General features: G+C 38.5%; 1 protein-coding gene across 5 annotated transcripts in view; it reads right to left on the bottom strand.

Annotated features, from left to right (window-relative positions):
• Nucleotides 1-21,234, bottom strand: part of mid1 (midline 1) — a 45,575-nt gene that overhangs the window by 11,131 nt on the left and 13,210 nt on the right. For 3 of the 5 annotated variants that reach the window (XM_084725037.1, XM_084725038.1, XM_084725036.1), the window contains exons 2-4: nt 11,214-11,935; nt 7,246-7,305; nt 720-815 (exon numbers count right to left, since the gene is read on the bottom strand). In XM_084725037.1, coding sequence (XP_084581163.1) covers nt 720-815; nt 7,246-7,305; nt 11,214-11,879 — 822 coding nt within the window. In that variant the 5' untranslated portion in view covers nt 11,880-11,935. Of the gene's footprint in view, nt 1-719; nt 816-7,245; nt 7,306-11,213; nt 11,936-14,386; nt 14,577-21,234 lie in introns of those variants that run through there. The other 2 variants (XM_084725039.1, XM_084725040.1) reach the window with 2 other exon arrangements.

Genomic DNA, 21,234 nt, shown 5'->3' with positions numbered 1-21,234 from the left:
CATAAACATACCTTATTTTCTTACTTTTTTGTTTTAGCGTATTGTGTTTGTGTTCTTGTTTTGTGGTTTTTATTATATTTTGTCTTAACTGTAGGTCTCTGTATTATATCACTTTAGTTTTGACAATAAAAATGCTGAAACAGTAGAAATGCATGCTAAAGTGAGACAATGAACTGAATACAATGTACCAGAGATTCCCAAAGTGTATAAAATGTTCAGAATTAAATATTATTTTAAAAAGTACAGTTTTTAATTTTCAGTTTTGCAGCTAACCTTGAAATTTATCTCAAAAACGTAGAATTAAATATTAATATTTAAGAAAGACAATCATAAATAATAAAACAAAGCTATGGGATTCAAATTGTGTTTTTCTTCATTTATCTGATCTAATTTCACAGGTTTACATCTGTGTTTCTGTATGTGCAACAATACACAGACACTGTTTTATTGTGCTCTATTTTATATGTTTTTTTCCAGGTTCATGCACACATACCTGGCTACATTTGCTCCGAAAATACAGAATTTGCAGCAGACTGTATGCATATTAAAGAAATGATTGATCTATAGACTAATGAACACTTAATCTTGTTGACATGATGAAAAGCAGCACTCAGATACAGTAATTCATCACGGTGTTAATAATTTAATGAGTTGTTGCCCATGACGGGCTACAGAAGCGAGAAGCCTGCACCTGAAAGGGAACAGATAAACAACCTCACCTCCACGTGTTGGCAGGTTTGGATAAGTTTGCCCATCAGACTTTCCAAATCACTGGTCCTCTTGATTAGACTGCTGAGGTTGGAATCCAAGGCTTGCTGCGAAGAAAAATTGAAAATGAGTATTTCATTACACGCTGCCCCCTGCACCAAACTGTAAACAGCTGAATAAATCTTGGAGGAGAGTTAGGTGAATGGGAACATAAGGACCATATCTGGCCCGAGTGGAATGGGCACAGGAGAGGACACACAAGGCTGCCTCGAGATATGGCTGGACACATTTGGGCTTTGAACGGTGCAGAGCGCCCCCCCCCCACCTCCCTCCATCCCTCCCTGTGCGCCAAAGATCCCATCATACTGCCTGCTGAGGCCACGGAGCTTAGCAGAGCATCTGCCAGTGATTTGGACAACTAAACCCCGGCTGTGTTAATCACTGACTCAGATCAAAGGCTTATGTTTCAAACTTAATCTCTTACTCTAATTGGGTAGCATGAAGACTGGGGTAGGCCGTGGTAGTACAAAATGTCTTTTGATATAAAGTATTACTCCTCTTAAACAAAAGATTAATGTGTAATTACATTTAAGCATGCGATCAATGATTAAATGACAACAAAAGGGTAGTAGTTACAAGACTGAGAAGAGAGGTGAGAAAAGGCTGATTGACGGGTGATTTTGATACACAAACTGACATCTAAATTATAAGTCTTGTGTAATGTCATGAGATGCACAAGTTTTCAATTGAATCAAATAAAAATGCTTGTTTGGATCAATTATAAAGTGTTAAAGGAATAATTCAGATTTTTTTTTTTTTTTTTGAAGTGGGGTTGTATGAGGTATTTATTGATAGTCGGTGTATAATCTGCAGTAGATGTTGATCAGCATGCCCCCAGTTAGCAGCAGCAGTAGAGCGTCCCATTGAAAGAAACTAAGCAATGTGCTGCTGCAAAACACATTTTAGCCACCTAAAAAAGGCCCATCTAAAAACATCTGTATGAATTGGAGTGAACACTTTCTTAGAAAATGTTGTGCAACACATAATAATATAATATATATAATATATTTATATACATTCACAGGAGTGGGCACAGGTAAACGTCAACTAATTGTGGGCAGGCAGCAGGTGAGGACAATAACACAAAATATACAATACAATAACATGTTTTTCTTCCCTGAAAAAATAAGAAATGAGCAGCATTTTTAACAGTTATATCTGTTAATACAGTACTATCAAGCCTAATGAGCAGCCAGGATTTTATTGTGAAGGCCTACAAACACAACCTTTAACCCCACATCCTGTTTGGGAGGGTTTGGTGGGATCACAGACTGTGAGAATAACGGTGTCAGTGGCTTGGCTGATTGTAAAGAGTTTCAAAAAGTATTATCTTTTGATAGCCGCAAGCTAGGCTCATCGTCACCATGGATACACACTGACAGCTGCAGGAGCACAGGCGGCGCGCCAGTTCAAAACACGAGTGAGTCACAATTGTCAAGAGAGCGACTGGATATGTGTGTTTAATCACAGGTGCGGATTGGGTCGTGGGGCTTTTATTAACAGTTCTGGGGAGATGCGGATTTGACTTGGAGATAATTGCAGGTAACGGGTTGGTTCTGGTTCTTGTCTTTGCAGGAAACTGGAACCATGCAGGACTCTGGGCTACATTCAGAATACTTCCACTGCTTTTCCTTGCCATTACACAGCCTTTATATAAGCCAAATATCACTCTCTGTAAAGCAACCAAACTTTACCTCGCAGAACATTGGAGTTGCTGATCTACTGCCAGCTCGATCTTCTAGTTTGTTTGTGTTAATGTGTGAGCTCTGTAGTCTATGAAATATAACACTTGGTCTAAGAAAAACAGATATTAATTGAGAGGTTCACACTGTGAGTGATAAATCATCAATGGCAGATCTAATATTCAATTCATTTCCATACGTTGAAAGCATAAACACCATAAAACTCTACCCTTCAAATTAAGGTTTCAGAAATACTGGAAATATAATAATGAGCATCGTGCCTGATTTCACTCGATCAAAAACAAAATTCTGAAAATAGTCAAAAGAAGAGAACAAATAGAGAACAAAAATCCTGTAAAGATCCAAAGCTTGCAGCAAAGAGAGGGAAGACCTCTTTCAGGTAAGATGTTTCACATTGTGATTTCATAAGGTGGGTGCGTCACTGGGGACTAAAATAGCAGAGGCTTTATTTTTCCACTCTCACAAATATGATTTATTTAAATGGAAGAAAAAAGTGATGAAAGCCATTTCAGATGTTGACTTGCAGGTCCAGGTGAGGCGAGTACAAAACTTTTAAAACGGACGCATGAAACATAACATATTAATCAAACTGCTGCTGGATATAGCCGAATGTAGACCTGCTGAGATTTTGCCGTGCTGTGGTTCCCAGTGTGCTCCTCCTGCAGCATTCATACCCTTCGTGTGTTTAGACAGCTCTCTCTAATGGAGCTCTCTTTCCTAAAATCATTTTAGGCTGATGAGAGGAAAGAATAGCAGCTTCCTTTTCTATGTGAGTGCTTCTGGTCCCGCACCTTTGCTTTGGCCAGTCTCCCTTCCTTCCTCTCACAGTCCTGACAGGTCACTGTCAGGACTCGGAGTTTTATCCTGTGTCAACATTAGAAACTGGATCCATTGTCAGAGTTTGTCACTTCATCCTGTGAGCACCACAGGCTCTTTTATACAGCTGTGATTTATACTATGTAGGAAGACTATTTAAGCTTACACTATGTTCTAGTTGACTCAGCACGCTAAATGCACTTCATTAGAGGCTCAATAGGCATTTATTATGTGCAGTATCTTTTGGACATATCCAATACTTTGATTTACTGCATATTCTCATGTGATCACTGCAAATATAGTCTGTTTTACTAATTTAAACAAACACTGAGAGAATAAGAAAAGACTAATAACTTAGATTTGTACCGTATACAGTCTAGTTTTAGGCGAAAATGAAATATCACAGAAGGAAAAGCACAGGTAAAGTAATGATGGCTGAATTCCATTTAACTGCTCCAGTTTCAGGGTCTTGGTATTGTGCATTCTGGCTCACTGTCACACTGCCAAGGCCCACTGGGACACGTAGCCATTGTTAATGTTATTAGCAACACCTGTGCTTCACCTGCTATGACAGGTCAAAATGTCTGTTGTGAAAATAAAAGTCTATTAAAAGATTCCTCAGTCAAGGTTTAAGCAAAAGCAGGTTCCAAAACCGGTTCTCAGATTTTTGCCTTTCAACAGAAAACAATGCAGAGACTGGATGCGGCGAGGCGTACGGCCATCTGTTAAACAGGTTAGCCAATAAAAGTGTTTCATATGCTGTACAGTAGATCACCTTGGAATGAAATTATAGCAGATGAAGAGGAATGTTCGCAGTTCAGGAAAATCAATCTCACATGCTGATCCTGCAGGTCAGAGGATCTCTGCTGTATTTCAAAAGAAAGATGGACTGTAGCCAATGTGCCTATCAATACTTGGAAGAATCAGTGGAACTTTTTTCCAGGAACATTAATCATGAGATAATTATAATATGAACTAAGTCATATTAAAGTATGACATGAGTGAAATCAGTTTAGCATTTTACTTTATTTTGGGCTCTCACCAGTGTCACTAATAAGTGTAGTGATGCCTCCTATGATAGAATACATCAATACAGTCAGAATTATTTTGAAGCAAGGTTATAACCAACTATAATTTTACACAAACTGATGTCACATATGTCAGATAGGGCTAGGTATCATTTAAAAGTCACGATACCAATGCTAGTACCCTGAAAGGCATAATGTTAAACAAAGTAAACTCAGAGGGGGTGGAGAGGCTCTAAATCGTCACTTCCTACCCACTAGAAGTGTGTGGTGGTGTCTGTATCTGCAGAGACCCTGCCCTCTACCTGTATTTCCTTATTTTATCATGTTTTGCTCTACTTCAGACAGACACTTCTGGGCTTCAGGCAATTCCTGAGTGGACTGTAGCCCTCAGTTAATACAGTGTGCAGGGTTTGAGGTCAAGGCTCTATAAAGGTAAGTTTTACACACTTCCATACACACAGGCAGAGCAGACTGAGCAATGCTTCAGCTATATTCACACAAAATCAGGTGCTGCGCAGAGGTGTGGGCGTGTTTATTTGGGCTTTAAAACGTAACCACTATGAAACAAAATCGGAAAAATTACGTTTTATTTCTCAGCTTCACCACGCCACAGACTGTATGGGTTATAGTTGCTGCAGTAGTGGGCCAATCAAACACATAGGATGAAATGGAGGAAACTTGTGGCTGTGAGTAAGCAAATAGTCTTTTTTTCTAGATCTGGGTACAAAAAGAATTGAATGCAGGTATTGTTTGACTGGAGAAGTTACTTGGTACTGGGTTATTTCAATATACACCTTAAAAGGTACTGAATATCAACACCCTGCCTTGGTCAGCAGCGCTGTAGTTTGCTGATTAACATTCACTATAAAAAGATCCCGAGCCTGAGTTTCATTCCTGGTGCTGCTTTTGGTAAATGTGCATGTTCTCTCTGTGTTTACACAAGTTTCTTCCCACAGCTCAAACCCATTTGACTCAAAGTAAGTTCAAACTTGAAATTGCCTGTCAGTGTTTGTCTGTTTATATCTAAGCCTTGCGACAGACTGGCACCCTGGGGTTTTCCAGAACACGCAATGGGCAAAATGTTCTTTTCCCTTTCACCCATTGCATGTTGGGATATGTTCTGGCCACTCCTCTGATCATAAATAAGAATAAATTGACATAAATGATGGATGATGGAGAGACAATAGTAGATATAAGACCAGACCAGGGTCATGTCAAATAATGCCAGACTGAAGGAATTACTGTATTATACATGCCTGCACACACACCCACAAACACACTCATGTCTTTACAATGTCACAATATCCCTTTGTGTGGGATTTTCTGAGAAATGGGAGGCACTGTGACTGTAAACATGTGTTTGGAAAAACCGTCAACTATGTACGAGCTCAGCTGCGTGCCACCTGGGTCCTGTCCTGCGTGCCAGGAGGAAAAAAAACAATTTCTCTCCAAGATGGGAACTGCTGTGTCCTGTGTCACTCGAGGCTTCTAACAATGCGGCTACGAGCATGTAATACGAGGTCAACAAGTACAGATAAAACCACGAATTGATAGAATACATCCTATTGTAAAACGACATCAAGCAACTGAAGATATACAGAAGAGAGAAAACAGATCATAGCGAGTGAGTCTTTTAGAAGATAAAGGATAAAGGACTCTATTCATCTCAAGCCCAACACTCTGCTGTCTGTAACCACTTGGAGAATGTGCTTATTAAAAGAGAAAGAACAATGCATTAACTACTGCACTGAATAAAGAAAACACAGAGCAGTATACTATAATTCTCTATAATTACAATGTCTTATTACTGTGTGGCTGACCTGTTGCAATGAGTGCAGAGTATATTTCACTCTTGTTCTGCTGTTTTTCAATAGAGCCTGACCAGATGGATTGGATTTTTTACCGGATATTAGAAAGTAAAAGAAAATTCAAATATAGATATATCAGATGACGTTCTTTATTTACAAATCTAAAATAACATCATGGCAATGAAATAAAAAAGTTTCAGTCATATTTTCAGGGCTCAACAATAAGGTTTGCCTGCTCACAAGTAAAATGCCATGTCAGGCTAGTAAATCTAGCAGTTCACTTGCACAACTGGCAAGTAGTAAAAAAGAATTAAACTTTTAAACTTTTTTGATCATTGACTCATCACTGCAGTAAATTTCCATGCAGAAATGGAAGAGAATGCCTCTTGTATTTCTCACGTTTCTCTGTAAATTAACATATTAAACTGAATATCTTTGGGTTTTAGACAAAAACAAAACATTGAAAGACATCACCTTGGACTGTATTAACTATTTTCTGGACCAAATTATTGATTTACTGATTAATCTGGAAAATTGGAAGATTATTACATATGTAAAGTAACTATTAGATGCATCACTAGATTAAACATGATAATTTTTCTTGTTATTTGATAACAGCTATTAAATAAGACAATTTGCACAAAGGCAATTAAAAATTGATTTCGGGCTAGTAGATTTATGACCCACTGGCAGGCACGTGAAAAACATTACCTTTGAGCCCTGATGTTTAATAATTATAAGTAACTATAAATAAATAATATAAAATAGAGCAACTTGAATTAAGAAAAATAATCAAATATACATAAAATGCTGCCAAAACTAAAAAATTAAAAATAATATCAGATAACATGTACACCATTACCAACGAGACTGATAATTTTTAGTTTTAGTTTAGTTTAGTTCAGTCATTTTTCAACTTACAACTCAAATACATGTGTAAATACATCAAATCAAATCAAGGCCGCGTTTGGCCAATATCTGGCCAATGATATCGACGGACAGACGAATTGGTCTGGCTCAAAGTTTTCAACAGATAAAGCCCTTGAAAATCCACACTGGAGTTTAGATTTTATAAAACAAATCTGTCCCTGAATGTGGAATTAAAGAAATGATGCTGATCACCTGGTCTGCCTCCTGGTGTGAACGATCACGCCCCACACAGAGAAAGCGGCCAGGAGATTTCTGCACAACGACAGCATGATCAAACAAAGGAGACAGGTTAAGACTGAGCTATCTTTGCAAAAGTGTTGCAAAAGATCGCTTGCATCCCAGGTCCACTTTGACTACGCAATGTGAAAGAAAGGAGCGGGCACAAAAGGGTGTTGAGTGTTACTTGTGGTACAGTAACCCCCCCACCACCACCACCCTTTTGTGAGTCATGCATGGACACTGTGAGTGGTTGTGAAGAACAAAGTAGCAGAACTTCATTTTTATTTCATGCAGTGGATGCCATGCTATTCTCAGGATACAGTTCAGGTTGACCTGAAAAGCTGAATACAAATGAACTGAAGGCGTATTCCTAAACTAGAATAGTGTATATTTTGATGCTTTGTGCAAATTTACCTCCTTAAATGCAGTTACACACAGTAGGTCAAAGCTAATGTGCTATTTCCATGTCAAAGAATTCATCTCCATGCTTCATGCTCCACTGCACGATTGCCTTGATGTGAACTATAAAATGACGCTGCTAGAGACACGATAGAAACTCACACTGAGGCCACGCAAAGCCAAAATCTCACTCTTGTGCCGGAAGCTGATTCCCTTCTTTAATAGAAGGAATACAGAGGCACCTTTTCATGTGCTCCAGCTAACAGCCTCCTCTCATGCCTTATTGATATGAGCCCATCTGCTGAAAGTGAGCAGTTCCACTTAACCTGAAAACTGTGAAAGCAGTCTCTCGCATTGGGTGTCATTCCATTTAAGACCGGCCAAGAGACAGACAGCCTCCCACTCATTTCGATTTTTCTGAGGCTTATGATAAATTTACTCTCAAAGGAAAAGGCTGGCAGTCTTCTATATTTTTCATTGCAAACAAATCCTATGAAAAAGACCAAAATCAAACCACAAACCCATACTGAAGACGTAAATCTTTAAAAGCAAGTCATGAATATATAGTTTCATTTCAAAAAAGGCAAGATACCCTCTTTAAATATTTCTCAAACATAAGTAAGTAGTGTCTTGGTTAGAGACTATTCTCAGCTGCAGATCTGGTACACTAGTGAGTATTTACAGCAGCAGGACGGTTTATGTGGGATTGACTCAAAGTAAACAGTGCAAGCGTTCATTGCGATGAAGGAACATGTCATCCAGTGCAACGGTGCGGCTCATTGATGTGTTTTTGGGAAACAATGGAGGTCTATGGCACAGAGGAATAAGCTATATCAGACTTTGGTTAGGCTGGCTCGTAAGAGTAGTTGGTTTTGGTCTTTTCGTGGGATTTGTTGACAATAACAAAAATACAGAATCACCAGACACACACATTCTTGTAAAATTTAATTGAGTGAGGAAGTCACTCTTTGTTTCAAATGGAAGTTTACAGCACAATGTGTGCACACACTCTAGACTTGCTTAAAGATAATGCTTCACATTTGATTTACATCATTAACACATCATGCATCTCACTTGCCTGAACATTATCAAGTATTAACCTATTTGCACTTGCAAGGAACATTACATTGTACAGTATTTATTATATGTCATCACATATCATCTACAATGTTTTCATAATTTCGATCTTCATAGAAGGGTCTGGTATAGAGCAGTTTTTAATGGTATCTTCTAAATAAATCAACATTAATTAAACTAGCCTAATAAATTTTCACAACCTGTAGCCACAACCTGAAAATGAGATGAGCGGCAGAAGATATGAAATGTTGATTTATATTGATTCTTCTGACTAGGGCTGCATATGGTAAAAAAAAAAAAAAAAATCATATTGTGATTATTTTGACAGATTGTGAGATGATTCACAATTAGTGAGAATGATTTTTGCATCAAAATTTTCATTTTCACTGAAAACAAAACAAAACAAATCAAGACAATGTGCTATTCGCTTGGGTCTGTGCAAAACAAACATGTTTTTGTTTATCTGGAGATCAAGATTTGTAGGTCAGGGCATCCCTGTAGTACTACATTACTTCATTGTAATGCTGTTTTCTCACATATTTTTCCTTTATCAAACAATGGCAGCTTCTGCAATTTGGATAATGCACTTGGCCATTTTGGGATTTAAACATTATTTGGGTCAATTGTGCAGCATTAGTTCTGACGCAGTGAAAAAAACAGCTGAATTTTACACCTGATTTCTTCCAAACTCTGGAGGTTCTAGTTCAGTGAGGTCGATGAATGATTTGATATGTGTAAAAAGTTTAACGTGCCGCTATCAGCTAGCTCATTGCTGAAGTACACAAAAAGAAAAACAGTTCATTAGTGGACGTAGAGGGATGCTACACAGCGGCCATTTTAGCCAGTAAAAGCAACGGTCAGTGCCGGCTATAAATGAGAAGCTAATGTTACCTGCATGTTTTCAACATTGGTCTTTGATAACAAGGAGAAATAAAACGTTTGATGAGAGATTTGTTAGCGTTGGTGCCAGGCCCATAGGTACCACTGAGTACACCAAGGTCATGTCCTCTGTATTTCTTATTATATATTAAAGAAAATGTTATTGAGTTGACAAATTGCTATAACTAATTAGTCATATCATGGTGTGTTGCGAACAAAGGTTGCCATCACGTTTTAGATCACAGCTTTAGGATTGTGTCTTTTAGATTGTGACTTATTGTTTGGATGAATTTGAGTGTTAGAACACTTTTCAGACAAAACCTGAGAGAATTTACTGAAGTTGTGCAATTTGTTTGACAGCCAAAGAAACTGAACTGAAAAATAGTACATTCAAATAAAATAAAATAAAATTTGTGACTTATCTTCATCAAAAATTTCCACCTGGCACTGACGTTATTTTCTTCAGTGATTATTGTAACAATGATCGGAACAATTGGGGTATAAATAATCTATATACTTTGCAGATCAGGAACTAAATCCAAAGTGGGATTGTAATCAGAACCCAATTAAAACATTCCTCCAAATAAAGGTTTTAAATGTGACAATAGCTTGTGTCATCATTCTATGAATCATAAGCAGTAATTTACTGTGCAAATTCATGCTTTACTGTGCAGCATCCAGTGTGCTGTGCAAATAAGCTTTACTAATAAGGAAGCACTGAAGAAACGTAACAGACACTAGGAGGATGTCCATAACACCAACTCTACAAATTAATGTCAAAAGTTTTTGTTTCGTATAAAACAACTGTTTCACTAAAGTTGCACAGTGAAAAGAAACTAATGAGCTTTAGTTTTACAAGATGCTGGTTTCCAATAAATTTAAATTTCCGTAATGGCATCACCAAAGTGTTTCATTCTCTGATAATCTGCGGCTTATCTCAGTGTCTGCGCACATTTTTACATCACTAAAATCAAGCAGCTCTAAAGCTGAGTCGTGCTCACTGTCCCTTGTAATCAGCTTTAAAGAGACAGTTCAAGCCCAAAATCCAAAATACATATTTCTCTTCTTACCTGTAGAACTATTTATCCATTCAGATAATTTTGGTGTGAGGAGCTGAATTTTGCAGATATCAGCGGTAAAGATATCTGCCATCTCTTCAATATAATGGAACTAGATGGCACTTTGCTTGTGCTACTCAAAATGCCAAAAAATGCATTTGAACACTCAACAGCAATGTTTGTTTTCAGAAATCGTGACTTATTAAATTACTGAAGATAATCCATAGACCTTGTTGTGAGCAGTTTCATATAGGAACTACTTTCTTTCTAGTAAAAAGAAAGTAGCTCCGGGAAAACACTACAAGCCAAGTTCCATTATATTGGAGAGAAGGGAGCTGATATCTCCAAAACTCAGCAACTCACGCCAAAACAATCTAGATGGATGAACTGCATGACAGGTAAAACATATATTTTTGATTTTAGGGTGAACTGTCCCTTTAAATTCTGTGGGGTTACATCAGCAGGAACAGTTTTCTTCAGTGCATCATAAATCTCACAGCATTCCTCTAACCACGTGTTATTTCTTACCTTGAGCTTGTCATATCGGTCACTGAGGGCTGCCACTTGGTGGTCGCGGTGTCGGCCAACCAGCTTACACAGCGCACAGATCAACTGTTCATCTGTCACACAGTACATGTTGACCTTCTCGTCCTCATGCTCCAGACACATGAGCCCTCGCAGATGGGAGTCCAGCAAGGGCTCAATCAGACGGTGGCCCGTGAAAGGCTTCTTGTTGGGGTGGGTGGCCTTTAGACACTCTTCGCAGTAGGACACCTCACAGGTGACACAGGTCTTCACGGCGTCCTGCGGAGGGTCCTGCTCGCAGAACTGACACTGCACCCGGTCACCGGGAGACGTCATGGCTTTGCTGTCGGGGATGGCTCGCTCACGGCGAGTCTCGTTAGGGGAGTTAGGTCCACTCAGAGAAGCCTTCTGATAGCGGTCGATGATGTTCTGTAGCGTAACGTTGCGTTTGAGTCCCTCTAGGCCCCTCTGGTTGAGAGTGATGACATACCGGCAGGTTGGACACTGAAAGGCGCTGATGGACTGAATTGGCTCGCTGGGCGTGCAGTGTGACACCAGGATACGATGGGCACAGTTGAAACAAAGGCTGTGAGCGCAGGGCAAGAGCAGCGGGTCCTCAAAGAGCTCCAGACAGATTGGGCAGGTCAGCTCCGACTCCAGTGTTTCCATCTTCAGGCAAAACAAAGTCGGGTCGACAGCGAAATCCAGGGAAGCTGATCAGCTATCTGCAAAGACGACACAAAAATGTGAATAAAAACAGTGGGAGGCTGTATCTGCAGATACCAAACAAAATACCAAACATTGCTTTGTTTCAGCTTGTCATTTGTGCAGATTTTCAGCTTTACGTTATCTGACATGATAGTACATTAAATGTCTTTGGGATTTGGACAACAGGGCTGAACGATTAATCGAAGTTTTATCACAATTGCAATAGGACCTACTGCAATCTTCTGCTTGTAGAAGGTGCAATATTTGTTAAAGGCAGAATATGTGTCACAGTACCATAAATATTGTCCTGCTGTAGAGACGTCTGGGCCAACACATCATATTCTACAAATTTGTTTGCTACAGATCCATGCAAAAATCACATAAGCATCATTTTAATGTTTTTCACTGAAAATGAGAATAATTATGTAAAAATTGTCATTCCATCTAATATCAGCATTCACATCGCAGTTGCAATATTACTCAAAATAATCAGAATTTGAAGACATCACCTTTGGCTGTTTGAAACGGTAACACACATTTTTCACTGTTTGCTGAAATTCAACAGACCTGAACGTTTACTCAGTTATTAAAGAAAATGATGAATACATTGCAGCCCTAATGTCCAGGTTTTAACATGAAGTTTACTTGTAAAAAACGTAATACAACAGAAACCTGCATAAACAGTCGCAAATTTTTCCTTCAACGATAGATGAAATTTTTTAGAAGTTTTCTTATTTTACAAAGTGCGCTGTGAGACAAAACAATGTCAAATGAGGCAAAATTCCTGTCATTTCTTGACTCGATTTTAATTAAACATCAATTCACACATTCAGTTGAATTCCTAATGCCGATTAATTCATTATTGATAAATCATTAACATGCAAAATTATGCATCCCTGTCTTCAGTTTAATTGGATTACGACCGAATATGAACTGAATGTGAAAATGTGAACATAAATTTAACTCTCGGTACACATTTGTAAGAAATGTGTGACTGAAGAAATGAAGACTGGAAAACCATACACAGAAGCAGGGGAATACTCAAACTAGATCTGCAACAATTAATCAGTTAGTTGTAAACTGTTAAATTAGTCACCAACTTGTTTGATTATTGATTATTTTTGATGTGAATATTTTCTGGTTTCTTTACTCTTCTATGACTGAAAACTGAATATTTTTGGTTTGTGGACAAAACAAGACATTTGAGGACGCCACCTTAGGCTTTGGGAAACATGATCGTCATTTTTCACTGCAATGCCAGCTAATACTAACACCTGTTTGCATGTTATACATACAGTATATCAGACTTCTACATGGTCCATTAGGCTGAGCTTACAACACAAGAATGCAGCAGCGTCTCATTTTAATTTGGCACAGGAATAGTCTAGCCTGTCGCCATGTGTTCCCCTCTATACTGTAGTCCGCAGGCCAGCAGGCCGGTGAGGACTGACAGCTCAGCGAAGCAGAAGTCTATTGGCCTGCTTGCTGATGGCTTGGGCTCCACACTATCACAGACACTAAGCCTTTGTTCCCGGCCGGTCAGACACCCCAGCTGCGAGTGGACACACTGTGCTCACAGCGTCTCTCTCGATGTGAACTCTCTACCTCCACTCATTATGTGTGAAGAAGGCAAAAGCTCATTATCAGGACAGTCGGGCACAAGTAGCCTTTTGAAGTTGTGACGATACAGCAATTACCTCTGAGCCACAGACCTGGGTTTGTTCTTTCCATTCTATTCAAATCCTCACAGACATTCAGCCATCCCACCGCACTGTGCAAGACAAGAGCCGATTGTTGCACTTGTCTCTGGTGACAACCGTGATGCATCTGTGGGCCTTTGTTTCTTTGCTATTTTGTTCTTTACAGACAAAGCAGTGAATGCAGGTGTCTAGAAGTTATTACAGAGGATCAAAGACAAAACACTCACTATGCAAACTCCTCAGTCTGAAAGAAAATATGTCAAACATCAAGACTTTTGGCACAGACGTTGTTTTACAGTTGATATTTTAGCACATTCCCTTTAAAATTTCAGATTCTCTCAATGTGTATAAACTACAGTATGTTTGCAGCAAATCAGTCTCAATCATCCATAGATAAGTAGCCTAAAATCAAGCCAATCTTGTCCATTTCCCAACAGTTCGTTTGACATGTTTTAACATCACACCATTTTTGGCCAAAGCTATTGGCTACATTACAGCGGTGTGAGTGAACTTGCACAGGTCTCGTCAAACAGGTTGAGTTGTTACTTCGTCCTAAATACAATATGAATAAAGAGCTTTGTAGACAAACACAATGCAAAGACGCCAATCCTCTGATGTCACTGCCTATAGTACAAAATGCCCTTAAGTTACAGAAAGCTTGTAAAACAACACTGTGGCAAAGAGCCACTGCAAAACTGCATTACAGCCCCGAAGTACATTACGCACTCCTGAAAGCTCTCCCATTCATACACAGTTTACTTTACCCACCGATGGATTTCGCCCCACTTTGCACTGCCGAGACATTTCTGCTGAAGGAAAACTTCTGACCTAAATCATGAGAACATATTTATGACAACAAATGCACCAGCCATGAACCCCTAGCATGCTGTAGAGATCCAGATGGCACCAGTCTTCACAGCCCCAGTAATCCTGCAGCAGCAGAGCTGTCATTATAAGCAAGAGATTGAGCAAGAGGTAGCAAGCACAACAGGAAAAGTTGCCCGACAATTCCAGGAAAGCCAGCTCCACCTACAGCTGGAGCGCTGGCCAGTACTGGAAGAAGAGAGAGAGCAGACAACAGTGGGGGAGAGAGAGAGAGAGAGAGAGAGTGTGTGTGTGTGTGTGTGCGTGTGTGCGTGCGTGCGTGCGTGTGTGTGTGTGCGTGCGTGCGTGTGTGTGTGTGTGAGGGAGAGAGAGAGAGAGAGCAAATAAAGCAGAGGCACAGGAGCCCCAGCCCATGTCCTCACAGGCAGGTTAGTGTCCTCTCAGCCCAGCCCATTCACAAATTCAAAGCATCAGGAGGATCAGTTTCAGGTTTCCCTGTGTGACCGTCCCTCTGTTTTCCAGCAGCACAATGCTGCGGACTGGAACTTTTCTTGGCCGTGCCACCAGGGATTCAAAGAGAAAAGCTGAAGAGCGCGGACGTAGCTGAGAGGCCGTCTGAGAGGCAGCAGCAGGACTCGTCTGCAACGTGGGACACAGGTCTGCAATTCCCTCAGCATCCACAAAAAAAAAACATAAGGTGACCACGTGGAACAAGCCAATTACATCACAGTCTGTTGTCTCCAGAGGCTTGTGATGTGCAATACACCTCAGAAGGACCATAATTCGCAAAACCATTTAGCCAGGCTGGGCAGTAAATCAATATTAGGGCTGGGACGATACATTTGTCTCTCAATTCAGTACTATAACAATACTTGGGTGTACTGCGATTTTACAATTAATATTATATTTAATATTATAATGGTTGTTATCATTTTTCACTCTAGACCTTGGGAAAAAGTTAAATCAAACACTGGTAAATAAAATACTTTTCTGGAGTAAGCTCAAGCTGTACCTGCTCATCAAACTGGTGCCATAAGAAAATTATTAATAAAATAAGACGGTAGGCCAAAATTAATGGGGCGCCTGAAAACTGCACACAGCACAGTATAAGCATTTAAATTAAAATCTTTCACATATGAAATTAAACTTTAAAACTGTGAATGCTGAGTTTGAGATTTTACCCTCAGATGGTCGTAAACTGAATTAGCAATGTGAAGTCAGCAGCTGACGTTATTAGTGTGTTTCCACAGAGCAGTGGAAATATATGTTTGAAAGTCTGGGCCCATATTTAATGTTAAACACATGAAGCGAAATTAATCCTTCTGTTCACGTAATATTAGAGTGACTGCAATGCTAATTTCCTTTAGCATGTTAATGGGAATTCCTATTATGTGTTAGCATCCAGTTAACGGACTAAGCACTGTAGTTTTATCATGATAAGGCATAAGTGTTGCCTTTTCCTGGTTTTAAAGGCTGAATTACATTAAAGTGATGTCATTTTCTGAACTTACCAGACTGTTCTAGCTAAAATATCAAATTATTAACCACTATTCACTTTCACATCAAAGAATGTAGTAATCAAACTTTGAAATACAAACTGAAGGGGAGTGATAAAATTCAAATGATTCAAGTTTATCTCAAGAAGAAAAGTAAATTATCATAACAAAACATTATTAGTACATAAAACTTTTTCAAAGCTTAAGAATTTGAGTTTGTTTTTACAGTGTTGGTCATTATGTCCAGATTACCAGGGCTGCAAGATGGAATCTGAAATTGTGATCTTTTTTCTTTAAAAAAACAATTAATCGATTATTTAAAAAGTCCCAACTAATCCATTAATTGCAGCTAAACATATTATTGATGATTATGTATCAAACATCTTATTGTGTTAATATTTTGTGAAGCAACAATAGTCATCCCTACAATACTGTCACAATATCAAGGTCTTCGGTCAAAAATATAACGATATTTGATTTTGTCCATATCGTCCATCCCAATTGTTAGGTAGTTTAATCTACAGCAATGCATCATATTCTATGATATCATCATATATGTGCACTATTTGAGAATTTGCAGTATGTTATTTTCAAGAAAATGTATATATTGAGCTACATATTGTATAACAGTATAGCCTAAAAATATTGTGATTTTATTTATAAGCCATGGCTCTGAGACGTTGAAATAAACTTAAACTATGCACATAATATCCTCATTCAACTTCCTGACAGCAGAAATTGAAAGACACTAAGCATCCTCTCTGACAGACGAGGCTACAAATGAAGACAGACACGACGTAACATCATCTGCTACAGACAAGTCTCTCCCAGTTGGCCCTGATGTGGGAATCACCGAGGTACCATCTGCTTACCATGTGCCTCTATTTCCAGACACACCCCCGCCGCGCTCCATTTGAATTCTCCTGTCAGTCAACGGAGTCCCCAGAGTGACTATCCTCACTGAGAGACGGATACACACTGTAAATATTAAAGACAAGCTAAAGTTCAGACAAAGCGGTGGGTGTGAGCTACATTGCTCCGGAGATGCACACGGGAATGTGACTGCCGTTCCCCAGGTTTCCCAGAGCATTCCCCAACTGGGATCATGGAGTTTAGTATCATGAGATCAAACTTTATTATTCCTCCCCTCCTCTGCTCGCTACTTCATATTTAAACACAAGATCTGTGTGTTAGCAAGGCTGCTTTCCTCATGAATGGTGCATATGTCTAAATGTCTCAAATTTTACATGCAAGACTTTTTGTAGGTAAAGTTTTATTGTCTTTGGAACCATCTTGGAATAACATATCCAAACACATGTGCGCATACACCAACCCTGCCAGACAGGGGCTTTAATATGTCGTTGCAATGCAGAGGAGGGACGTAACTAAGTACAAATACTTACTGTTACTGTACTTAAGTTTACTTAAGTTTTCAGGTATCTGTACTTTACTTATTTTTCTGATTTCTTGCTTTTACTCCTTACATGTTAACTAACATTTCTGTACTTTCTACTCCTTATATTTTCAAAATGGGCTCATTAATTTTAATGTATTTAAGGAGAATCATTGATTATTTTTTATTTTGCATCATTGTGTGCCGCCAGAAATGGATGGGACAATAACACAAGAAATACGATATCTTGGTGCATCCATTGATGCCTATCACACACTACAGATGTAACCAGGCAGAAACAATGTAACAAAAAAAAAAAAAACAAGAAAATGAAAAAGACGGATAGAAAAGACATGAAAGAACTAAAAATGGCATAAGACAAAAAAGTAATAAAAAGTAATGAAAAACAAGGATGTAACAAGATGAAAAAGACGTAACAAAACTAAAACTGACATAACACGACAAAAAAAACATAAAAGACTTTACAATAAAAGAAAGACATAACAAAACAAAGGCTGTCATAACAAGACAAAGAAGATGCAACAAAACTAAAACTGGCAAAAAACAATAAAAGATATCACAAGACGAAAAGACTTAATAAAACAAAATAAAACAGAGAGAAAGACTTGACCATGGAGAAAAGTTAAGGTTCGGTTAGTTGTGCAGAGAAACAGCTGGTAGAAATGTCCTTCAGTGTGCTGCTTTTAAAATTTGCACTTCGAATATGTTTCAGAGCGTGTACTTTTTCATTTTTTACTTGAATAAAGAAGCTGAATGAGAACCTCTACATTTACAAGCTTTTTTTCAGGTTTCTGTACTTCTACTTGAGTGAAGAATGTGTGTACTCTTCCCACCTCTGTTGTACTGAGACTATTTTTGCATTCATAGGCTACGAAGAAGTGTTAAAATCAAAACACATTAGATACAGTGAAGAGATTCATAGTTTAACTCGCTCTGCTACACCAACTGTGACGCAGCCTTTAAATTTAACTAGTTACATGAAATTAGCTTACAAAATAAATGGAACTGCAATGTGTTACAGTTACTGAAATAATATGCAATTAAACTACAGTAACTGATCAAAATGCTGGTGATTTCAAAGGAGTTACATCCTTATATTCTTTTTGGGTTGCCTGGTGGAGATCTGCACTCTACTGTGTGCAATCTATCATTTACTATATCAAATATATTACACATTTCTCTTTTAACAGTCATGTTTGTAATGAAAAAAACTATAAATTGGATTTATATTTAATTGTACTTTGTAGCATATTTGTTGCACAGCAGAATTAAGGTGCTTAATGCTGAATATTATCAGATATGACAGGTGTGAGACATGCACACTTAACTGTGCTGCACTTTGTCAAATAATGAACTTGAGCACCAACTTAACATCTGGGGTTATATTTGATTAGGACGTAATGGGTCGTTTGGAGATGAAACAATTACAATATCTCACATAGGAAGACAATTACCTGCTCAGGCACTTCCTAATCCTTTTGGTTATGGTCTTTTATCACTTTTAATGACGGCTCTTAACCATGTATTCAGCCACTGGAAGAGTGTGATTGCTCTTTGTCTTCTTTCCCGGGGCAGACACCTAACATATTTATCTGTAATCCTGTCTTCACAGCGTGGCTGTGACCAATGTGTGGCCTGTTGCTGCTCCCTGAAGCAGCCAGCTCAGCAGCGGCCCACTCAGGCCTAATGTGATTTACAGCTGGAGCAGCAGCAGCCAGCTGATTAGACTGACAAATCTACCTGATCTGCAGCTGCACACATTACTGAGATTAGCTGCATGGAGCCTGCTGGCCCTGACCAGCCTCCATTCTGTTACTTAAATGATTGTGGAGGGCAATTTAATTACAAATCTAAACACTGAGGCCAATGAATTAAGAACTCATCTGTCAGTGACTGTCATAAATTTCCTTTTTTTTACTGTGCAGTCATCTGGCAAACTGATGTTCACAGACACAAAACTGTTATGAAAGTAAAAGATGACTCCATTAACTCTACCTTCCCTCGTGAGTGATGTTTAATGGAGCCCCCAGATGAGGAAATGGAACTAAAAATCAATAATGTACATAATGTTTGGAGCTAATGAGTTTCTCACAGACTCAGAACTGGAAATAGAGGTCAAAATGTCAGCCAAAACACGCTCTTTCTCTCATTTCTCCGCGCGCTCACTGTCTGCGCTCTACAGGTCATCCTGGGCAGCATCACAAGGCGCACCAAAAAAAAAAAAATAAAAGTCCTCGTTTCCTCTCCGCGGCTTGGCAGGTGGCATCAGCGGGGAAAACACACATCCTTTCCACGACCACAGGAACTTTACTGAATGTGACTTTCCAGGCGGGCGGCTGTGAGCCTGCTGCTCACAGAAAACACGTCTGACTGAAGCTCAAAACTGTCTTGGGGAGGTAAGGAGCTCGTTGACGTCACTTCTTGGCCTGTTAGTCCGACGCACCTCGCGTGTTTGTAGCAATTTGTAAACGTCACACGAGAAGAATGATGTTTTTTTTGTTTTGTTTTGTTTTTTTAATGTCGGTGAAAACGGTCAAAGAGCGATCTCGTGTGGCCGGTTTATAAACTACAGCAAACACCTTCGTCTTTACTTACTCAGGAGTGCTTTCATATAATTTCTTGCTGTGTTTGTCTAATATTATATCTTACTTTAATACATCATTCTTTTATGTATTATGTTATGTTTTTATTATGTAGTATTTTTATCAGATTCTGTTTTTATTCTGCTGTTGTAAAGCACTTTGAAAGGTTTCTTTAAAAATAAAAATGTATTATTGTGATAGTAATAATAATATTATATTTATTTATCTATTTATTATGTCTAAATATAATCAAAATATGCATGAAAAGAATCTCTGAAATAAAATATATACTTTAATATCAAACAAAGCGTCATGCACTTTGAGGATACATAATGTAAAACCTTACAACACTGAGCAGAAAATGATTTTAGCCGGTCACCACCCTCTAACACATCACTTCACCATGAAATATGACTGGAATTCTTCAGAAGCAACCCTTATTATTAGACCAAAAGTCACTCAATTTTCTGTATCTTTAATCATGTGGTGAGTAGGAAGTATGGCCTTATGTTTCTGTAAACAGCTTGACAGTCCTGAGTGTTTAGCACTGATGTCATGCAGCTACACTTCTTGACACTGTGATAAAAAAAAGCAACAATCCTCCATTTAGAAACCTTGTAAATTAATAAATAAAATAGCTATGTTTTAATACTTAAATGTGCGTTATTAGAAACTACACTGAAAGAAAGATGAAGAATTAAGTTTAATTTTGAAGTCTTACAAAAGGCACAGATTCAGTGAAATGGCCCATAAGTAGGGGAGACCAGGGGCAACTGTACCACACTCGCTTTCTCCAGTCAGAAACAAGCTAGAGTGATTACACTATTTTGTACATGCTCAGTAGGATTCTCTCTCTCTCTGCATGTCAAACAGGCACCTTAGCGTTCCACCTTGGCAGAAAATTTCAACCAAAAATGATTTTGAGGTATGAAAGTTAATTTTTAAATGTACTGTATTCCTCTGCTGTCTAAAGTTTAGATGGCTAAAATTAAACTTACATCCATTTTTATTCTAGGTTATTAGTTAAAAATGAGTATGAATAAACTATGCTAATATAGGTCTTGCTAGCTAGGATACAAGACTTTATCATGGCAGTTGACATACTTTTCAGCAAATTTAAATGTAAAATTACTTTTTACTCAATTCAAATAATTAAAATCTAGTCACCACCAGAAGTTATCTATTGCTTGGCAAAAATGAAAATATATGTTTGCTTTGAATTTGAAGAATTTGAACCATACATAATAAACATTTTTCATCAGAGTAGTAATGTGATTACTCTGGGATGCACTTTTATTT

This window comes from Lutjanus erythropterus, chromosome 8, assembly GCF_056507025.1.
Source record: "Lutjanus erythropterus isolate fLutEry1 chromosome 8, fLutEry1.hap2, whole genome shotgun sequence".
Lineage (NCBI taxonomy): Eukaryota > Metazoa > Chordata > Actinopteri > Lutjaniformes > Lutjanidae > Lutjanus > Lutjanus erythropterus.
The sequence above is the reverse complement of the archived record's forward strand: the minus strand, read 5'-3'. Positions and strand labels throughout refer to the sequence as shown.